The sequence below is a fragment of the Schistocerca americana genome, chromosome 2, assembly GCF_021461395.2.
Source record: "Schistocerca americana isolate TAMUIC-IGC-003095 chromosome 2, iqSchAmer2.1, whole genome shotgun sequence".
Taxonomy (NCBI): domain Eukaryota; kingdom Metazoa; phylum Arthropoda; class Insecta; order Orthoptera; family Acrididae; genus Schistocerca; species Schistocerca americana.
Window position 1 is genome coordinate 769,604,733 of NC_060120.1, and position 22,115 is coordinate 769,626,847.

Genomic DNA, 22,115 nt, shown 5'->3' on the forward strand with positions numbered 1-22,115 from the left:
CCACTGATGCCCTTTCTACATTGATCATCCAGAACATTATGACCATCTATCTAATAGTCAGTGTGTCCACCTTTGACAAAGATAACAGTGGTAACACATTGTGGCATGAAAACAATGAGGCCTTGGTAGGTCACTGAAGGTAGGTGGCACCACAGCTGCACACACAAGTCACCTAATTCCATAATGTTACTTAAAATCCGTCTTGATTGCAAATTTTTTTTTTATTATTCATATGACGGGTTTCGGTTCATTCAGAACCATCTTCAGATCTGATATTACAGTTACAGAAGTAACCAGTCCAAATCCAGCAACTTTCACATGCTACGTCTGCTGGATTTGGACTGGTTACTTCTGTAACTGTAATATCAGATCTGAAGATGGTTCTGAATGAACCGAAACCGGTCATATGGTTAATAAAAAATAAAAAAATTGCAATCAAGACGGATTTTAAGTAACATTATAAAATCACTGATTGCTGTTATCCCACAAGACATTATGTCTGTTTTTGCAAAATCACCTAATTCTCACAAATTCTGGGAAGGGAGGCAATGAGTTCTCATACCACTTTTAATCACATCTCACATGTGTTCAATCGGGCTCAGATCTGGTGAGCTCCAGGGCCAGCACATCAATTGGAACTTGCCACTGTGTTCCTCAAACCACTCCAACACTCTCCTGGCCTTGTGATGTGGTGCATTATCTCACTGAAAAATGCCACTGCTGCTTGGAAACATGATCGTCATAAAGGGGTGTATGTGGTATGCAACCAATATACAATACTCCTTGGCCATCATGGTGCCTTGCACAGGCTCCATTGGATCCATGGATGCCCATGAAAATGTTCCCCAGAGCATAATAGAGCGGCCAGCAGTTTGTCTCGGTCCTGCAGTACATGCAACAAGGAGCTCTCCCCTGGAAAATGATGTATTTGTGCTCTCCCATTGGCATATTGAAGAAGGTCTCAGTATTCATCAGACTATGACTATGCAATGCTCTGTGACTGCACCAATGTCTGGTGCCAATGGTCATGTGCTCATTTCAGTCATAACTGCCAATGTGGTGTTAATTAACATTGGTAAATGCATGGGTCACCGGCTGCAGAGGTCTATTGTTCAGAGTGCACAGTGTATTCAGACACACTTGAACTCTGCCGAGCATTAAAGTCTGATGTTGTTCCACTACAGTTTGCTACCTGTCCTGTTTTATCAGCCTGTCCAACATCTGTAATGAGGGGACGCTGCCCAACCCCATGATGTTTGCACAAGGTTTCACCTTTGTTTCACCACACATTGAAAACACTCACCACAATACTCCTTGAACACCCAACATGTCATGCAATTTCCAAAATGTTCATGCCAAGCCTCTAAGCCATCAAAATCTGTCCTCTGTCAAATTCATATAGATCGCACACCTTTCCCATTCTACATATGGACAGCACACTCACTGATACTAATGCACTGTGCATTTGTCTGACTAGCAGTCATTCCTTGCCAGGTGATCCTGCTTTTGGCTGGATGGGTTTATATCAATAGTAGGTCAGTGGTCACAATGTTCTGACTGCTCAGTGTATGTAGATATCCCCAAAGGCATCAGGTCTGTTTGCTGCTATAAGATCCAGTATATTTCCAGTGTCAATATACTTTCTGACAATCTGTTCTAGGTAGTTCTCAGAGAATGCATTTAGTAATGTTTTGCAGAATGTCTTGCTATGCCCACCACTGACAAAACTGTAATTTTCCCAATTGATTGTTGGATGGTTAAAGTCTCCTCCTATGATGGCAATATGACTGGAAAACTTACATGCTATCTGGAAAGAAGCACAAAGAAATTGCTCTTCACAGGAGTTGTTATAATTGACGGTAATCAATTATACTAATACCAAGCCCATTACTCTTTCAGTACAAGGCTTCAAAATGTGCATTGAAACATTACTTCAAATTACAAATGATGCAATTTAAGTATGGTGAACGGCTCTATAAATAAGTAAAAAGATTTGTTGAACAGGTCTACTTACTTGTGCTAACAGCAATGGCTACACAAGCATCAGGTAACCATTGTGTTTCTATTTCAGTGTTTATCTAATTAACACCAGGATGGATACAGCTTTGGATATTGATTATGTGAAGTGAAATAATCACATGGGGTCAGTTATAGATAAGGTAGGTTGTAGACTGCAGTCCATTAGTAGGAAACTGTGAAAATGCACTCAGTCTGCATAGGAGATTGTTTACAAGACACTGATGTGACCTCTATTAGAATACTGCTCAAGTGTGTGGGAGCCATGCCACATATGACTAATGGGGAATGTTGAGGATATACAAAAGATGGCAGCACACATGGTCATAGTTTCGTCTGAATCAGGGGAGAGTAAGAGAGTATATTAAATCAGGAATGTAGGAATATACAAAATGCCCTTACGTGAAGTTCTGAATGGGTTTACAAAAACAAGATTAGACTAATTACAGTATGGTGCACACAGATATTTAAGTAGTCATTCTTTCCAATATCCATATACAGATGGAACAGGAAGTAATCCCAATGTATAGTGCAATGGGAAATACCTTCTTTCACGCTTTTGACTGTGGTTTGCAAAGTTTGTATGTAGATGTAGATGGATGTCAAAGAACATGTCAAATGTAATGAAAATGATATGTGTTTCAAACAGTAATTTCTAAGTATAAAAACTTACTGGTATCAGAGCCATTCCCTCTGTTTAGCCTGTAATCCAAAACAACAGAAACACACCTAATGCTCACTGATTTGATACTGTAATGTAAAGAAGGTCTTGATGCAGTTCAGGATGACATCAAAACCTAATCACTTTTTGGTAATAATTGTAGCCATATTAGACTATTTGTCTATATGTGATGTTCTTTTAGCTTCCAGGCATTTCCTGATGTAAACTTCAATACCTCAGCAGTTGACACTAGAGTGGTGTGTGTGTGTAAGAAGGCATCTGACTGATGCACAATACACAGAGAGAGACGAAAAATACTTTCCAGCATCAGAAGTGTGCTCTCTGTCTCTGTATTAGATCACACACTTTATATGTAGCCTACCCTGATCACTGATAATGCTGGGGTGAGTGCCCTGCTGCCCCACTGCTTCTGATTCTGACTCTCCCTGCAAAAATTCTTACACCTAGACAACTACTGGCATTGCTTGTTAAAGTAATACTTCATATGTATGCTTTATGCAAACTGTAATTAACACCACAGTAACTAAGTATTTTTGTTATACCTAAATTAACAACCAACACTAAATATTCTATGCTCGCCCTAAAGTGTGCCCTACAGAGAGAAACAACAGAACTATGCTGTTGGTTGGAGCATGCTGTTTATTGCCCACTGCTGCTGCGCATTGACCCACCTTCTAATGTGGACACCATTATAGATACAGGCACTACAGTGGGCATTTATATCAGTGGGGCAGCAATGCACATCAGCACTACCAGTATGAGAGAATCAAAACATTAATCTCTGATGGTGACAGTAAGGCAAACCAAGAGCTTGTGGGGAGCGGGGGGTTTCTTTAGAGTTGTATACAAGATATTATACCCCTAGGTAAATATATCAGTCACGAAGACTTGAGTTGCAGGTGAATATCTTTCTGATATGGAACTGCTTTTCATTTGTAATATTTATGCACAGAAATGGTGCACTGAATCCAGTGGAGGGATAAACTGCAAAGTTGTATCAGGAGAGTAACCAAAAGATTTATTTTGTGAAGAGGAAACAATTCAGATACATACCATCTAAGAGTTAAAAACAGAAGAGTTGTTTGATTTTAATAAATCTGAAATAACTTATAAGCTTTGATACTAGTACTGCAGTATCTCATTCAGGTGCCTCAGCATGAAATTACTTTTGGTTTGACTCATTCTGAAGTCTTTTTTTTTTTTTTTTTAATCCCTGTTATATTTATAAATTGTGAAGTAGAAAAATTCTCCTGATCTGTTACATTTCTGTACATGACCCGTCAACTGCACACCGGCAAGTAGTTGCCTTTTCTTATATTAATTTGTGGTTTCCATTCTGGAATTTCCATATCTGTGTGTATGTGTTGCACACTTATGTATTAGAACTTATATGATGAAATTTGTTGCTTTAAGTTTTATTGCCTGTCAAGTGTTGGCTGTATTAGAATACTTAAATGGTTCCATTCTCAACAGCACTACAAGCAGAAGAGCCTGTGTTATCAACAGCTGGACACCACCGAGAGGAGCTCGATGCTGCTTTTGCACTTACCTGCCTCTCTCAAACACAGCATTGAAGTCTCTGATCCTGCTTCAGCTGCATAATATATGATCTCTTAACAGTTGTAGTCTGATGTTCAGATTGCCTACTGTGATATTTGCTACACTCTAACATAAACATCTTTATCTGGAGAGAAAAGATTGAATCACTCATCATACATTTGGGCTTGCATTGATAACCAATAAGTTCCATGCATAAACAAAGATTGTATGCACATTTCAAGATTTTTTCTTGTTACTTGAAACTATAAAGTAAAAAGCAAAATACACAAACAGTTCCTGTTGTAGACAGACGTTTATTTTTCTGTTGAGTCTTTTTTTGCCACAATTTGTTAATAATAATTGTTACACAAATTAGTTGTCAGTATCTACTTCTAATAGCACTTACAAATAAGTTTATTAGTCTACTAACACTTGACAGCATTTCATGTAAAATATGTATTTTCTTTCTTACCAGAAAAAAAGACTGAAGTTACTGAATTATATATTATTTACTCAGTTCCTTGTTCTTGACATTATGATAACAACACCAGGCACACAATAACAAATAATACTTTTGACAAATGATCATTAAAGTGTACTGTCTGACTTAATACCTTTTTTTTTTTCTTTGTGGGAAATACACATAGAGGAGCCTGAGTGATTAGCATACATTGGATACATCTACTATATGGTACCAGATTATTTATAAAAATTCAAGAGAGAACATTTACCTAAATAAGGTGAAATTTTTCGTGTTGCCAACAGACACATGCAAAGAACAGAGGAATAGATTAAGATCTTTATTTCCCTTCTGTCCTCACCAAGGACATCCAAGCCCAGTGGCAAGGGGAGGTGACACCCCCCCCCCACCTCCACCCCCCCCCCCCCCACCCCCAGCTCGCAGGGAAAAGAAAAAAAAAGATTGTAGTCAGATGTTTTTCTTTCAAGAAAATGATTTGAATATTGATATTACAGAGGTTTTTAATGGAGTTCGAAATGAAACTTTCTTATGGCTACTTATTAGCTGCCATTCATCTTCCAAAATATTAAACCAAATAACAATAACATGGAAAGGATAGAATTCTACTCACCACACAGAGGAAATGATGAGCCACAAACAGGCATAATGAAAAACGGTGTTAGAAACATTTTGCATTTTGGTCAAAGTCCTTCTTCAGAAATTGAAAGCTCACAAACATTCACACAAGCACAACTCACACACACGTGGTTATAGATGTCTCCAAGCCATAAGGCCCAGCTACAAACTGCATCTGACAAGGAGCAGCTATCTAGATGGGGTAGGTAGTAGTGGTAACAAAGAGGTATTGGGTGAGGAGGGGGCAGAATGGCAGGGTAAGAATGGGAGAAAATGTTACTGCTGCCCGTGGGAGCGTGCACACAGATATAGTGGGGACAGGATAGGGTTGCTAGGCACAGCATCCAGAGGTTGTGTTGTTGGGAGGGTGGGGCAAAGGCAGAGGAGAGAAGCATAAAGAGAAAAAGACTGTGTACATATGTTGGCAGGATAGAAGGTGTGTGTAGTATAGTACTAAAGTCGGAGCAGGACAGGGGATAGGAAGGTGAAGAACAGGGACTAGTGAAGGTTGAAGCCAAGGCTGTTATGCGAATGAAGGATATGTTGTAGGGAGAGTTGGCAGCTGTGAAGTTCAGAAAAGCTTGTGTTGGTGGGAAGAATCCAGATGGCACAGGCTGTTAAGCAGTAATTAAAGTCGTGAAGCACATCACATTGGGCAGTTTGTTCAGCAAATGGATAATCCAGCTGTCTCCTGGCCAACCAGACTCTTTCCAAAACCAATACCAAACTCTCCCTGACTGTGTTTATTCCTCCATTCAGCTGTGATACACCCTGACAGCTCCAAAATCACCTGGTTAATTTTCCAGGATTTGCTAACCTTAAGCCTTGCTTCTCCATTATTCCCCAAGTTGTCTACATTGAAACTGTCCTCACATCCACAGAAGGAACCACAATCCACCACCTAACAACTGATCCTTACCTGCTGACAAAGACTCCACCACTATTGTTATGAACTGAAGGAATTACCTGGTGGAGGGAATCCACCAGGTGTCAGGTACGTCCACCTACAAGCCTTGCCACAGTGACCCCATTCCAGAAATCCAGCAGGATGCATTGTCCCTCCACCAATCCTTAAGTTTATCCCAAAACCTCATGCTGAATGTCTGTCTCCTCATCCCCAGCACTCCCCACATTCCTGCCTTCTACATGCTTTCTAAGGTATATAAATCCAACAACCCAGATTCCTCATTGCTGCTGGTTACTATGCCCCCACAGAGAGAATCTCTGCCCTTGTGAAACAACACCTTCAGCCTATTACCACCCTACATAAAAGACACCAGCAATTTCTTCCACCAACTCTCCAGAGTTTCTGTTTATCACCCCACATCCTGCTTAGCACTGCCAATGTCACCTCTCTCTACACTTACATCCCAAATACCCCATGCCTTGCTGCTACTAAATACTACTTTTCCCAATGCCCAACCGACTACAGGCCTACAACCTCCTTCCTGGTCACCATGACCAACTTTAACTTCACCCACAATTAACTCTCCTTTCAAGGCATCACCTACAAACAAATCTATGGCATGGGCACCAACCTATGCCAGCCCATTCATATGCAATCTAGGAATCCTTCCTAGCCACCCTGAATCCCAAACCCCTCATCTGATTCAGAATCATTGATGACATCTTCATCATCTGCACCAAGGGTGATGACACCCTATCCACATTCCTCCTGAATCTCATCTCCACCTGGTCCTCTTTGGCCCAGCAAGTCACCTTCCTCAAAGTAAACACTCACCTCAAGAATGGTTACATCAGTATCTCATCCACATTGGACCTACTAAACATCTCCAACACCTGCACTTCAGCAGCTGTCACCCAATCCGCACCAGGAAGTCCTTTTCATACAGCCTAGACAGCCTATCAATCTGTTGTCATTGCATCTGTAATAGTTAGCAGTCCCTCTCCAAATGTACCAAGAGTCTCACTGAGGCCTTTACAGACTGAAGTTATCCTGCCAACCTTGTCCAGAAACAGATGTCCCACATCTTGTCTCTCCAGTCACCCACCACCCCCCACATACCCACTGTCTGGCCACAAAGGTACACTCCTCTCGCACTCTGCAACACCCAGGACTGAGCCAACTGAATCACATTTTCTGCCAAGGTTTTGACAATTTCTCATTGTGCCCTGAAGTGAGAAATACCCTCCCCACTAAACTCACTACCCATCCAGCAATGGTATTCTGCCACCCCCCACCCCAACCTATACAACGTCTTTGTACATCCCTATTCCACCCCTGCTCCCAATCCCTTGCCTCATGGCTTATATCCCTGCAATATATCTAAATGCTACTCACTACTATCAAACTCTAGCCTTGTCACACACATCTCCTACCCCACCAAAGGCAAGGCCACTGGTGAAAGCAGCCATTGTAATCTATCAACTTAGCTGCATCTACTGTGCTGCATTCTACACATCCTCTTCATTCCGATAACCTTCACTAGTTCCTGTCCTCCACTTGCATATCCCCTTTCTGCACCTGTACTACACATGCCATCTATCCTGCCAATGCACCTACATAGTCATTTCCCCTTCACCCTTTCTCTCCACTCCCTCCCCTGCCCCCCTCACAGCACAGCTTCCTGATTCTCCAGTTAGCAGCTCTATCCTATTCCCACCACAACCCTGCATGCTCTCACAGGGAGTACTGACATCTTCCCCCACCCCAACTCTACCAACCCTCACTCTCTCCAACCCATGCATCTTCCTTGCCCCCACAATCCACCCACACTAGATTGCTACTCACATCAGTTGCAGTCACAGCCTGACCTTAGCACCAAGATGCCAATAGTTTTGTGTGTTTGAGCTGTGCTTGTGTGGATGTGCATGTTATGAAAAACAACTTAGTCTGAATACTGAATGTGTAGCAGCATTCTTTTTAATTTTGCCTGTCTACAACTATGTGACGAGTAGCAGTCTATCATTTCCAGATTTTTGATATGCCATCTTGTACTTTCTATTGTGTGTTTACTGGAATTACTACAAATTTTGTCTCCTGAAGGTAAGTAATGGTCAGAAATTCAGTCCAATAACTTTTCAGTTACATTTTTTTTTTTTTAAATACAGTTATCAGGTTATCTCAATCACAAGACTAAAATCAAATTTTCTAAGTTTTTTTGTTGCTTTCAGATGATTTATTTCTGAATGAATAAGAAATAGTACATTTAATTATAATGTTTTGAATATAATAGAGGGAAACATTTCACGTGGGAAAAATATATCTAAAAATAAAGATGCTGTAACTTACCAAACGAAAGCGCTGGTATGTTGACAGGAGACAATAAAAAACACACAAACACACACACAAATTTCAAGCTTTCGCAACCCATGGTTGCTTCATCAGGAAAGAGGGAAGGAGAGGGAAAGACGAAAGGATGTGGGTTTTAAGAGAGAGGGTAAGGAGTCATTCCAATCCCAGGAGCAGAAAGACTTACCTTAGGGGGAAAAAGGGACAGGTATACACTCGCACAAACACACATATCCATTCCCACATATACAGACACAAGCAAACATTGTAAAGGCAAAGAGTTTGGGCCTTTACAATGTCTGCTTGTGTCTGTATATGTGCAGATGGATATGTGTGTGTGTGCGAGTGTATACCTGTCCCTTTTTCCCCCTAAGGTAAGTCTTTCCACTCCCGGGATTGGAATGACTCCTTACCCTCTCCCTTAAAACCCGCATCCTTTCGTCTTTCCTGATGAAGCAACCGCAAGTTGCGAAAGCTTGAAATTTGTGTGTGTGTTTTTTATTGTCTCCTATCAACATACCAGCACTTTCGTTTGGTAAGTTACAGCATCTTTATTTTTAGATATAATTATAATGTTTGATATTCAAATGTTTAAAGTCCACCTTGTTTGCAAAATAACAACTCAGGATGTAATTGTTTTCTTTCCCCTCTTGCACAAGCGAGAGAGAGGGGACAGGGGATGCGGAGAAGAGAAAGGAAGGAAAATCTGGGGAATCTGAAAAATTTGTTCATAATATCACTTTGAATCATTACATATGATGATGCCATCCCTGTGTATTCATACAAAAAAAGGCAAACATAATTAAGTAGTAGGATAACCATCTGAAAAGTTTAAAGAATTTATCTTAAATATAAGTGTGGAGTAATGAACTGCAAAGAGCTAACTGGGTGTTGAAAATAATATATTTTTAATTTTTTATTTATTTAATTATTATTTTTTTACTTCAGTTGCATTTTTCCTGTTATGAATATTATGTTTGCCAAGAACTTTAGGTCTTTGTAATAGAATCATCCACCAACATCTGTTACAACACAGAGTATCAATACATGAAAATAAATATTTAAACTTGTCACTCATATTCCTGAAACATACACTTATGGATGTCACTCTCAAAGTTTCCCATCAAGAAAGTATAAGAATGTGCTAAAGATATTTCTGCTACAAATTTGTCTTTGACATTTATTGGCAACTCCAGTTTTGAAATAAGATCACAAACATTGTTGTAAGGACCACCATATTTGGTCACAACTCTGGGAACAGCAATATCAATTAATATTACATTCCACTGCAACAGCCACCAGTCACTACAAATGGTGCTAATGTCGTCAATCTGATATACATGATGTTACAAAACTATTCATTTAAATTCATATAGGAGGTAGAGAACATCAAAACAAATATAGTTTGTTATGGTGCATATCATCTCTGATGGCAATTTTTGGTGCTCGGGATAATTTACACAGAATGCAATTTAGCTTGCTAATTACAGCAGTGGCATTCACAAGAACTGGTTGGCCTGTAAGCACACAGTATATCATCAGCATGTCTGGAATTGTACCAGAAGCAATGGCAATTGTAGTAATGAGTTCGTTTTCGATTTCCACAACAGTTTCATACACAGCTGCTTTCATATGCCCCAACAGGAGAAATCCAAACATGGATATCAGGAGACTTGGGTGGCCAGACCACAGGGACACATTGGCTGATCTGTCAGTCCTCAAAGATGGCTCTCAGATGATTCCTCACAGCAATGCTGAAATGGACTGGTGCCCAACTGTGCTGGAAGTACATCCCTTACTTAACATTCAGATGCACACCCTCGCAGTTCTGAGAACACTTGTTGCACAAAGATGTGATTTATCTGTCCATTGAGATGGAATAGAACATTGTATGGTCTAATGAACTTATCACTGAGTATGCCAGCCCACATGTTAACACTGAACCACTGATGATGAGCACAAGGTTGAGTACCTCATGGGTTCACACATGCCCAAACATGAAAACTGTGGATTTTGAAACAGCCTCCATGAGTGAATAAAGCCTCGTGCAGGGCTGCAATGGATCATGTACTTGTAGATGGAGTGTTTTTAACATGTCACAGAATCTCATCTTCGATTTTGGGAGTTTATTCACACTGTTCAATTCTGATCTGTGTCATGCATAATTGCACAGAAAGTGCCTATTTCATGTAGTAGCTGATACAAACATCTGAATTTTTGATGTTGTGGAACCCATCAGTTGGGGAAGTGCTGTTAATACTATCTCTCTGCAACCTATCCATTTCCATTCACAGAACAGTATATCAGAGGCCTGTCAGCCATTTCAGCATATGTAAACCACCCCATGTTCACTGTTGTTGTCACAAGGTGGTGACTGAGTTGGTGTGTTTACGAGGATGTCACAATTTGTTGTCAGAAGGTGGTGATGCTTGCCAATGAATCAGTGTCTTTCCAAGCAGACCTCACATCAAAACTAACCATCTGCCTACAGAGCAGTTTTGAATGTCAGAACACATTCCAGACAGTGAGACTGACACATCTTACATCAGCATCACTAACAACATGTTTTGTAACATTACAAGTTGACTTCAGAGATCATATGTTCCATATAAAAATATTTTTGTTTTGATGATCTCTACCTCCTGTATTTGAATGATGATGTTGTTGATACACTTTCCACCATAAATAATGCAGAGACCATTTAAACAATAACAATTTTATCTTCATTGCTATAATAGGACATGGAAAATTGAATGGGTGAATTAATACCACCTTCAGTAATACATATGATTTGTAACTTCAAAGCAAACAACAAAAACTCCAAGATATCTAAGAAGAGAAACAAGCAGAATGGGTTAATATGTCTTGGCAAATTGAAGATCCTGTTGCAAATAAATAACAAGTTAAAATTTTTTACTTCCCCTGAACACCAATGTTCTGACAGAAGAAATGTCATCCATTTTACAACCTTTTCGTAACACTTACCAATATGTGAAAAACAATTATCATATTATCAGATTTCAGATCAGTGTTTACTCTCCAATAGTATTTATGCATCGGAAGAAGTAATCATCCCCTTGTGCATAGCATACAGGTACTGCTAATGTTGTTCCATGTCCATCTACAGGCTGAATCAAGACAGTATGGCTTTAACAGAAATGAAATAGGGATTATAGTGGTACTGACCTAGATTTTGTAGTGTCATCATTGCTGGCACCAGTCTTCATCACCTTAAAACTGAAAGTTTAAATGAGTGCAGGATGGTGTATGCTCAAAGATGTACAGGAGACCATATTTTTGATGGCATTAATTTAGATGGGATTTACACATACACATTTTATTCCTTACAAAGTTCTGTTATTAAGTATGGTCACCAGTTTATCTGCTATGAAGAAATTATTAACACAAATATCAAGATCAGAAGCCACAATACCTAACAGTTTTTCTCTTGTGTCACTAAAATACATTTCACATTTACACAAAAAAGTCACAGTTTGCTCATAACACTGCCCTACGGCAGTTTGTTAAAGATGATTACACTTCAGTGGCTCATTCAAGTCAAGTCATAACACAAATTACTGAGTCCAACATTAGCTCAATCTGATGGAAATAACCTTCACACTCTTGCTATAGACAACACAGTTCTATTTAAATGTCCATTCATTTAGGTTACACATATCACTGGAAAGATTATACACATTAAAGTTCTTGTGTTTCATGGTTGCACGTGTATGTATTTTTGTATATAGGATATGTACATTTGTGGCTGAAGTCAGCACTGAGAGATCTTACCATCTTACAACCACAAACTGGGAATTCTGGATGAAGTCTGACTACTTATAGATGGGCATATGGACAAAGTGTTATTTTGAAAACTATATAATGCTTCAAAAAATGAGTAGGTTGGATTTTACCGATTTTGATGAACTACAAGGCCTAATGTGATTTTGGCTTATAGAAAATGTTGCTGGTCAGAAATTTAGAGAAATACTTGGCCACAGCTATCCTTACACAATGTGAATTCCCTTGTTTACATATGTGAGTACTATATTGCAAATTACAGTAAATTACATGAAATTATTAATTAATGAGTTAATCAGTCAATGCTGTGTGTCTTTTATTCAGAAAAAAAGAAAGTAACAAAAGTTTGGAATCCAACAGTGGCAATGACAAAATCTGCAATGAAAATTGGCAGTGGCTCTGAACTTCAAGTTCAGTAAAAAATTAATTTTTGGTAATTTAAAATATGTAACCAGAAAGTTGGAATGCTTAAATGGTATACGCTACTTTTCTCAAATATGTTGACTAGCTCATAGGTTTTTTGTACGCAGCAATCTAGCAGTTAATTATATTTTCTAATTATGATTGCCCTAATGAAAATTAATTACATCAATGGAATCAGAACAATGAAAAGAAGAATCTGAATAATAAATTCCAGTGAAATTAAGTCTAAATAATAACTTGAGATTTTTATGTACATTTTACGTACCAGTAGATAAATGTATTGAAAATATGACAAAAATTAGCAAAAAGATTGTTTTCTTAGGGGTACAGAAAAATGTAACAGATGGGAAGAATCCACACTGCTATGTCACAAGATGTTTTGGCGAAGAAGGCCACTGACAATCAAGATACTAGTCACTGTGGAATTCTAGTGACATATTTTGTACTTAGTGTTACAATCTGAAATAGGTAAGCAAGGAACAAAGAAGGGCAGTAGTCCAGCTGAAGCAGGAGGTACAACTTACACACAGACACAGTCTAAGGTATGAATGCAACACTGGTATGACAGCTGATGATGTGCGACACTGGTATGACAGCTGATGATGTTCAATGGACTTAAAAATTATGATGTTCTCTAGAGGTTCAAACATAGTCACTTCACAAGACATATGCACTAGATTTGTAATACATCATCTCCTACCCAAAACCGTGTGTATGTGGTGAAGAGGATGACAACAACTACATCTTCTACAGTTGTACAAATAGACATGATTTCATAAATGCAACATTGTGAGATTGGGTGAAACTAAACTATCCTCTAGAATGAGATTTTCACTCTGCGGCAGAGTGTGCACTGATAAACTTCCTGGCAGATTAAAACTGTGTGCCCGACCGAGACTGGGCGTGAGTCGTGCTTCAGTAGCTCAGATGGTAGAGCACTTGCCCGCAAAAGGCAAACTTCCCGAGTTTTAGTCTCGGTCGGGCACACAGTTTAAATCTGCCAGGAAGTTTTATATCAGTGCACACTCCACTGCAGAGTGAAAATCTCATTCTGGAAACATCCCCCAGGCTGTGGCTAAGCCATGTCTCCGCAGTATCCTTTCTTTCAGGAGTGCTAGTTCTGCAAGGTTCGCAGGAGAGCTTCTGTAAAGTTTGGAAGGTAGGAGATGAGATACTGGCAGAAGTAAAGCTGTGAGGACCGGGCGTGAATCATGCTTCAGTAGCTCAGATGGTAGAGCACTTGCCTGCAGAAGGCAAAGGTCCCGAGTTCGAGTCTCCGTCGGGCATACAGTTTTGATCTGCCAGGAAGTTTCATAAACTATCCTCTGTTCACCTTACTTATGTAGTTAATATCAGAGGAGAATTACAATGTAAACAGACTCTTATACGTGTTTAAGGAAACTTGGAAAGCTGTCTGTAACAGATAAGAACATACAGTGTTGTCTTAAATTACTAAGAAATTGTAAACTATTTAATTGACTGCATTGAAATGTTACTTACCAATAAACTGCACTGAAAGTAAGAGATTTCCTCAGATAAAAATGAAACTTTTAAAAAAATCTACACTGTCTGTTTAAAAAAATTGAAGCATCCAGAAGAAGAGGAGGAAACAAAATGTAACTTCATGCATTCAGAAGATATGCGATGTTGTTTCAGTGATTACAAAATCAAGTCAAATTCATGAAGAACTTGGCAGTATGAGCCCACTTATCAGTATGATGTTGCACCACTTGTGGCATGGATGCTTGTACTGATTTGGTTGAGAAGGGTATCATAAAGCTGTTGTATTCTCTACTGAGGCAAGGTAGCCCACAGCTGTTGTAACTGGTCCTTGATATCTTTGGTACTGCCACTGGGATGGAGATGGCACCTGAGCTGGCCCCATACATGTTTTATCAGGGACATACGTGGAAATCCCACTGACCAAGGCAGTACCTCAATATCATATAGACATTTAATTGAGATACATGTCATGTGTGAATGAGTGTTGTCCTGTTGAAAACCGGACCACAGTACTGTCACATGAGAGGCAACACATAAGGACACAGGATATTTGTAACATATCTTCGTGCCATCAGAGTTCCCTCAGTCACTACCAGCCATCACCTGAAATCATACTGAGTGGCTCTCCACACCATGGAACCGTGAGTAACACCATTGTGCCTCTCCAAAGCAATGGAGAAATAGGACCTCTTTCCAAGCTGCTGCCATACTCGTTGACAATGGTCATGTGGTGTAGTGCAGAAGTACAATTTACTGCTAGACACAGTGTTATGCCATTCATCAGCTGTCCATGCTTTCTGGTCATGGCACCACCCCAAATACATCCATCCACATTGTGGTGTTAATGGCAGCCTACACATGTGATGGTAATTCCCTAGTTCAGCTGCTGCTAATCTCTGACCAACGGTACAGGGTAACACAGGATGTTGCAGGGAATCATGCCTTGTTCTCAGATGGCAGGTGCACATGTGAAGGTGTTACAATGTGCTTGGTGCACAATATTGGGATAACTCCTTGTGGTGGTCAGTCATGGTCAACCAGAAGCTTGACAGCAGGTACATTCCCATGTGTCCAACATTAGGGCCCCATCACTCCAACTGATGCACAAATCCGGATACTGCATGATCCAACCAGCGGCCAAATGGAGACCCACAGTGAGCCCTCTTTCAAACACTGTCAGGTGCTGATAATGCTGTCTCACACATGTACATGATATTTCCATGTCCTTCACAGTGATCTCACACCATCTGATACTTTTCACACCTTTTATGCAAGGGGAAGTCACAAAGTAGAGTGACTTTTGCAATTTTTCACCATAAGGCTTGGTAAAACTGATAGTATCCAGGGCTGAAGTATTTTTGTCCACCACAGTTCTATACAATGTGTCATTCTTATTCCTCCAAAAGTCACTGTATTGTAGCAGACTGTGAAACATGGCAGCTCCATTGTGGATCTGCACCAAGGAGGAAATGAGGGCAGTGATTCACTTTTTGTTTGCGGGAGGTGTTAAATCTCCAGGAATTATTCATCAAATGCAAGCACAGAATGGTGACAGCTGTTTATTGCAAAGCCAGATCTATGAATGGATAGAGTGCTTCAGACAGGGAATAACTTCTCTACGTGGTAAGGAAAGATTGGGCAGGCCATCAATGTCAATAACTGAGGACAATTTGGAAGTCATTGAGGGTATGGTGATGGAAAACAGATGAATCATAGTGGACAAATTGCCAATACTTCACATATCAGACATGGTTCAGCATATTCCACCTTACATGACATGCAAAATTTTCGGAAAGTATGTGCAAGACAGTTACCAAAATAATTGTTAGTGCAGGATAAGGGGCAAATGATCGACACCTCTCATAAACATTTGGCCTGTCATCATTGCATGGGAGATGGATTACTACAGCAAATCATTAGTGTGGGTGAAACATGGATGCCTCATCACAAACTGGAAAGTAAGGCTGCGAGCATAGTTTGAAAACACCCATCATCACCAAAAGTTAAGAATTTTAAATGTCAACTATTAGCTGGTAAGATTATGCTAACACTATTCTGGGACATGGAAGGTGTGGTAACTGTTCATTTCACACCACAACACGAAACTGTGAACATTGAGAACTATTGCGATGTGTTGCGAACTAAACTGAAACCTGCATTCAGATCCAAACACCACAAAAAAACTATGAATAGGTGTGATCCTGCAGCAAGATAATGCTCAGCCACATTCTCCCAAACAAATGACCAAAACAATAAAGGATTTGGGATTGGAATTGCTGGAAACCCCCCCCCCCCCACCTCCCCCTCACCCTGCCCTATAGTCCAGACCTGGCTCCAAGCAATATCCATGTGTTTGTACCATTGAAGGGAGCACTCAGTGGAATAAGATTTGCAGCCAATGCAGAAGTCATTCATATTGTACAAAATTGGTTACAGGTGCGACAAAAAAAATTTTTCTGGGGAAATCAAAAAACTTGTGAAATGTTGGAAAAGTACATTGAAGTGCAGGGAGGTTGTATGGAAAAATAACGTATGTTTTAGTTTTCTATAATTAGAACAGAGATTCCTTTACTCAAAGGTCCCTTTACTTTTTGAGTTCCCCTTGTATATCCTGTGAGGCCTGGTGACAAAACTAAATAACAACAACATAAGCACACTCTGGTGGCTGTTCCACCTGTCACAGAGAATTGTAGCTCTAATCATTTACATGGCAGATGATGGTGTGTACATGTACACAGGTACATTGACATCTGAGTATGTCTTCCAAGCACTTCACTGTTTTTGGCAACCAAAGTAGTTTTAAACTGCCATGTTAATAATTTCTTGTCAGCGCCACATTATAAACACAAGACTCTCAAATGTAATGATACGTCTGCTTGTGTAATGTGTGGATTGTTCATCAAGTACTGACGTTATGACATAACAAAGTAAAATGTATTGAAAGTCTCAATAAGTTCATGATGTTGCTCTGTGTTCCCAGTTATTTACATGATGTACCTTACTTTGAATTCTTTAAAATTCATAGCATACTACTCTGCAAAATTTAAGGATAACATAGATAAAATAACATAGCATATTAACAATTTAGAGGAAATGAATAAAGTGCATATTCCCAGAGGACTCTCAGTTGTACACAGAAAACTGGGCATCACAAGACAGAGAGAGTAAAATAGCAAATAGTTATGGTGCAATGTGGCAATGTTCTTCATTACAAAGTGAATCAGAGACAACATTTGGATGGCTTCACATCAGGAAGAACTGTCAGGAAACTGGAAGAAGAATGAAGTATGATGAGTGAAGTTCAGTAGATTGGTATTGCTCAGAGCATTGTTTCACATGCATGGGGAGCATTCTAAACTGCAGGCACAGCTGCCCATAGAAGAGGAGGAAGATGGTCGCTACATTGTGCAACAGACAGTGAGGGACCCATGTCAAACAGTGAGTGCTATTGCAACCATTTTTAACTGAACTGCAAGACAAGCAACATCACTCTCCATGGAGGCACATCAACTGCAGGGTGTTGTCTTTACCTGATGAGTAGGGTTTGCATTGGTGTCAAAAGATAGAGACTGGGAAACAAGTAATGAGGCCAGACGTGCTCTTCTCAGATGAGAGCAGATTCAGTCTGAGTAGTGATTTTGAACATAACCACATACAGTAAGAAATAGGAACACATATTGCACCCGGGAACAGTCACAAACATGATCACTTGGTGGTCCAGCTGTTACAGTGTGGGGAGACATAATGCTTATATTGACATCCAAATATTTTAAAAGAGTACACTCACCACTCAACATTAGTGTGACACTGTGTTCCCTCCTCATGTGTATCTTTTCATTTTTATGAATGACAATGTGTAACTGCATCAAATAGTGCAGGTGGAGCAGCTCACAGAACAAGAGGATATTTGATGAATGGACTGATCTGACCATTCCTCCAACTTAAATCCCGCTGAATGGTTGCAAGATGCATTGGGGAGATGTATTGCACCACATCCACATTCACCAACAACCATACAGCAGTTGTCAATCGCACTGGTGGTGAAACGGAACACCCCACCACAAGAATGCCTTACAAAACTTGTGGCTTGCATGGGAGCATGCTGCAGAGCATGCATTGCCATCCATGGTCATGCATCCTATTATGGACCATGTCCAGCCTTTTGTAATGTCCTGGGGACCACCATAAATTGCAATCATTTCAGTCTAATTATTGTCTTTGAATAAGAATGCCATTTATGTTCATCTGATAGTGTATGTTTTTCTGTTACCTTCTATACAATACCATAGCAGTCCTTCCTATGTATGGTACAACTTTCATTGAGCTATGATACTTGGTGATATAACACATCATGTGAAAGTCACTCTCTTCCTTCTGTTTTACATACCATTGTAACACAAACACACACACACACACACACACACACACACACACACACATACACACACACACACACACACACAGGTCGGCCACTGTGGTCGAGCGGTTCTAGGCACTTAACTCCGGAACCACGCTGCTGCCACGGCCGCATGTTCGAATCCTGCCTCGCGCATGGCTGTGTGTGATGTCCTTAGGTTAGTTAGGTTTAAGTAGTTCTAAGTCTAGGGGACTGATGACCTCAGATGTTAAGTCCCATAGTGCTTAGAGCCATTTGAACCACACACACAAATATTTGAGTGTATGCGCATTCTAGCTCAAAATAGGTTTTGTCTGAAAGCTAATAAAGTTTTCAGTCTTGTTTGCATGCCTATCAATGACTCAACATCCTCTGCTGTTCAGTAAATGACCTTTGTTCCTAAATTGCTTACTTATTGTCAGAACTTTCCATACAGTATTTTTATCTCTTGCAAGTTTCAAACTTTTGACGTGTTTTGCAGAGTTTCCTTTCCAATCTGCTCCTGATTCTAGTGCCCCCTCCCTCAACAAAAGGCTGCATGAAATACATGCAGGCTGTCTTTTCAGCCTGTAACAGAATGACTTATTACAGCCAAGAAATAGAAAGCAAAACATTTGTTTAGGAGGCATATTATTGGATGGCTGTTTCTAAGGAGAAACAGAAATTCAAGATGCATATAACAGTGCTATGACAACTGCAGATTGAATAAAATATATGTACATGTAATCCTTAGTGAGTCTCGTGTAATGAATGAGAAATCAGTGCTTAACACAACACTGAACAGATTAAAGCATAATTCACTCTTTGATAGAACTATGCATATGAAAAAATAATTATATCTAAATTACTAGAAGACATGAAACTTCCTGGCAGATTGAAACTGTGTGCCAGACTGAGACTCAAACACAAGACCTTTGCCTTTCACAGCCAAGTGCTCTACCAATTGAGCTACCCAAGAATGACTCATGACCCATTCTCACAGCTTCAGTTCCACCAGTACCTCATCTCCTACCTTCCAAACTTCACAGAAGTTCTCCCTCAGACCTTGCAGAACTAGAACTGGAAGAAAGGATATTGTGGAGACATGGCTCAGCCACAGCCTGGGAGATATTAAGGGAGTGAAATTTTCACTCTGCAGCAGTGTGTGCACTGATATGAAACTTCCTGGTAGATTAAAACCATGTGCCAGACTGAGACTTGAACTCAGGACCTATGCCTTTTGTGGGCAAGTGCTCCACCCACTGAGCTACTCAAGCACAATACACAATTTGAAGCCGTGAGGATGGGTTGTGAGTCATGCTTGGATAGCTCAGCTGGTAAAGCACTATCCCATGAAAGGCAAAGTTCCTGAGTTCGAGTCTCAGTCTGACACACAGTTTTAATCTGCCAAGAGATTTATATCGGTGCACACTCCACTGCAGAGTGAAAATTCATTCTGGAAAATAGAAGACATTTTTGTGTGTAGAATTAGGGTGAGGATTCCTTTTTATTCTTTTGAGGATCTCAGTTGGCTGGAATACAAATACCTTAAAATGTCTCTTATGAAGACAATTAAGCCAGTAATTGAAATATTGTACATTAAAATGGAGTTTTTAGCTCTCATGTGTACCTGAAATAATATCCTCTAAGTCACCGAAGAAAAAAAAAAAAATGGAAATTACATAATTGTTTAATTGTTACATTTCTTATTTATTAATTTGGTTCCAACAGGTTACACAGCCACAAAAAAATTGTCTGAATGTCAACATTTTACTACAATGGCTGTCATTAGATTAATCAAATTTCATTTTTAAATGATGACTAATTGAAACCCTCAGCTGCCGACAGGTGTTGTTGATATACCTCGATGTGGACAGTTGAAAATGTGTGCCCTGACCAGGACCCAATACCGGGATCTCCTGCTTACATGGCAGACGCTCTATCCATCTGAGCCACCAAGGACACAGATGAATAGCGTGACTGCAGGGACTTATCCCTTGCACGCTTCCCATGAGACTCACATTCCCAACTGTCCACAAGTCTACATATGTAATGTACCTTATAGACATTTGCCCATCCACTCATAACTCGCACATGCTTTGGAGATTCCCGTAAGAGTTTGGGCAACCTGTGCGCATTCACACAGACGAAGGTCAATGGCTGGGTAGCCTTTAACTATATATGTGAAGACAGTAACTGTTATCGAAAGAACAGAATACTGTTGATGACCGTGCAGCTTTTCCCTGGAATAAATGATGACTAACTGAAACCCGCAGCTGCCGACAGGTGTTGTTGATATACCTCGATGTGGACAGTTGAAAATGTGTGCCCTGACCGGGACCCGAACCCGGGATCTCCTGCTTACATGGCAGACACTCTATCCATCTGAGCCACCGAGGACACAGATGAATAGCGCAACTGCAGGGACTTATCCCTTGCAAAATTTCATTTTATTTTACTTCCTTTAATTTGATTTTAATTGTAAAGCCATTTTCAAATATATGATTAGCACAGCACATCAGAATGCAATACTTGGACCATGACTCATCAAATCACATATGCAATAGTATAATCCCAGGAGGTTCACTACATTATTGGACTTGCAGAAACCAATGAACTATTTAACCTTAAAAGATATTATATATTTAAATTATATAATGCAACTGTCACTAATTCTAACTTTTATGCATTTTACCAAAAACTCTCATTTATTAACCTCTTAGGCATTATCTTCCTCTGAACAAAACTTTTTAAGCAAATACCTTGCGTATCACAATGAACAAGTGTGCAAACTGATGCATAGGTGTCAAGAATGGCAGTCAGTTCGAGAAATGTTAGTGTTGTTTTGATGTGGGATGTCGCCATACAACTCTCACAAGTACTAATGCTGGTAATTTCAGGAGATGCAGTGATTTTTATTTGTTTGTTTGTTTGTTTATTTATTTAACCTGATTTGATTAAGGACACCAGGCCCTCTCTTACATCAGACCAGAGTTTCACATATACAGTGCCTTTTTTTACCTCATAGTTACCTAATAAATAACAATTTTAATATGAGAAATAGTACTCAAATGATTTGAGTGTCTACAGAGACAATGTGAGTAAGTAATACTGACTATGAACTAATACAGTTAATACTGGCAGTACTTCTACTACAACTCCTGTTGCTGCCACTAATAATGATAATGATAATGAGAATAATAACAATAATTATAGTGACAGATATAAAAAGAATATACAGGTGTACAAAATAGATGTTTCCTGATACAGTGAGGTATGGGAAAAGGAGGTTTAAGGAGATTGTAAAAGCTAAGAATACTGGTAAATGAGGAAGATGTGTTTGGAAAGAAGGATATATAGGAGCAATAAGTGCATACAGGTACAATGGTAGTCACTGTAGTTGTTTCAGTAAATATGTCACTAACTG

At 39.7% G+C, this 22,115-nt stretch overlaps 1 protein-coding gene across 1 annotated transcript in view; it reads left to right on the forward strand.

Annotated features, from left to right (window-relative positions):
• The window catches only part of LOC124595327 (homeobox protein Mohawk), a 93,750-nt gene extending 89,037 nt beyond the window's left edge, over positions 1-4,713 (forward strand). The window contains exon 6 of the mRNA XM_047134029.1: positions 4,172-4,713. Within this exon, the coding sequence (XP_046989985.1) occupies positions 4,172-4,272 (101 nt within the window). The 3' untranslated portion in view covers positions 4,273-4,713. The remainder of the gene's footprint in view (positions 1-4,171) is intronic.
• The last annotated feature ends 17,402 nt before the right edge of the window (positions 4,714-22,115 follow it).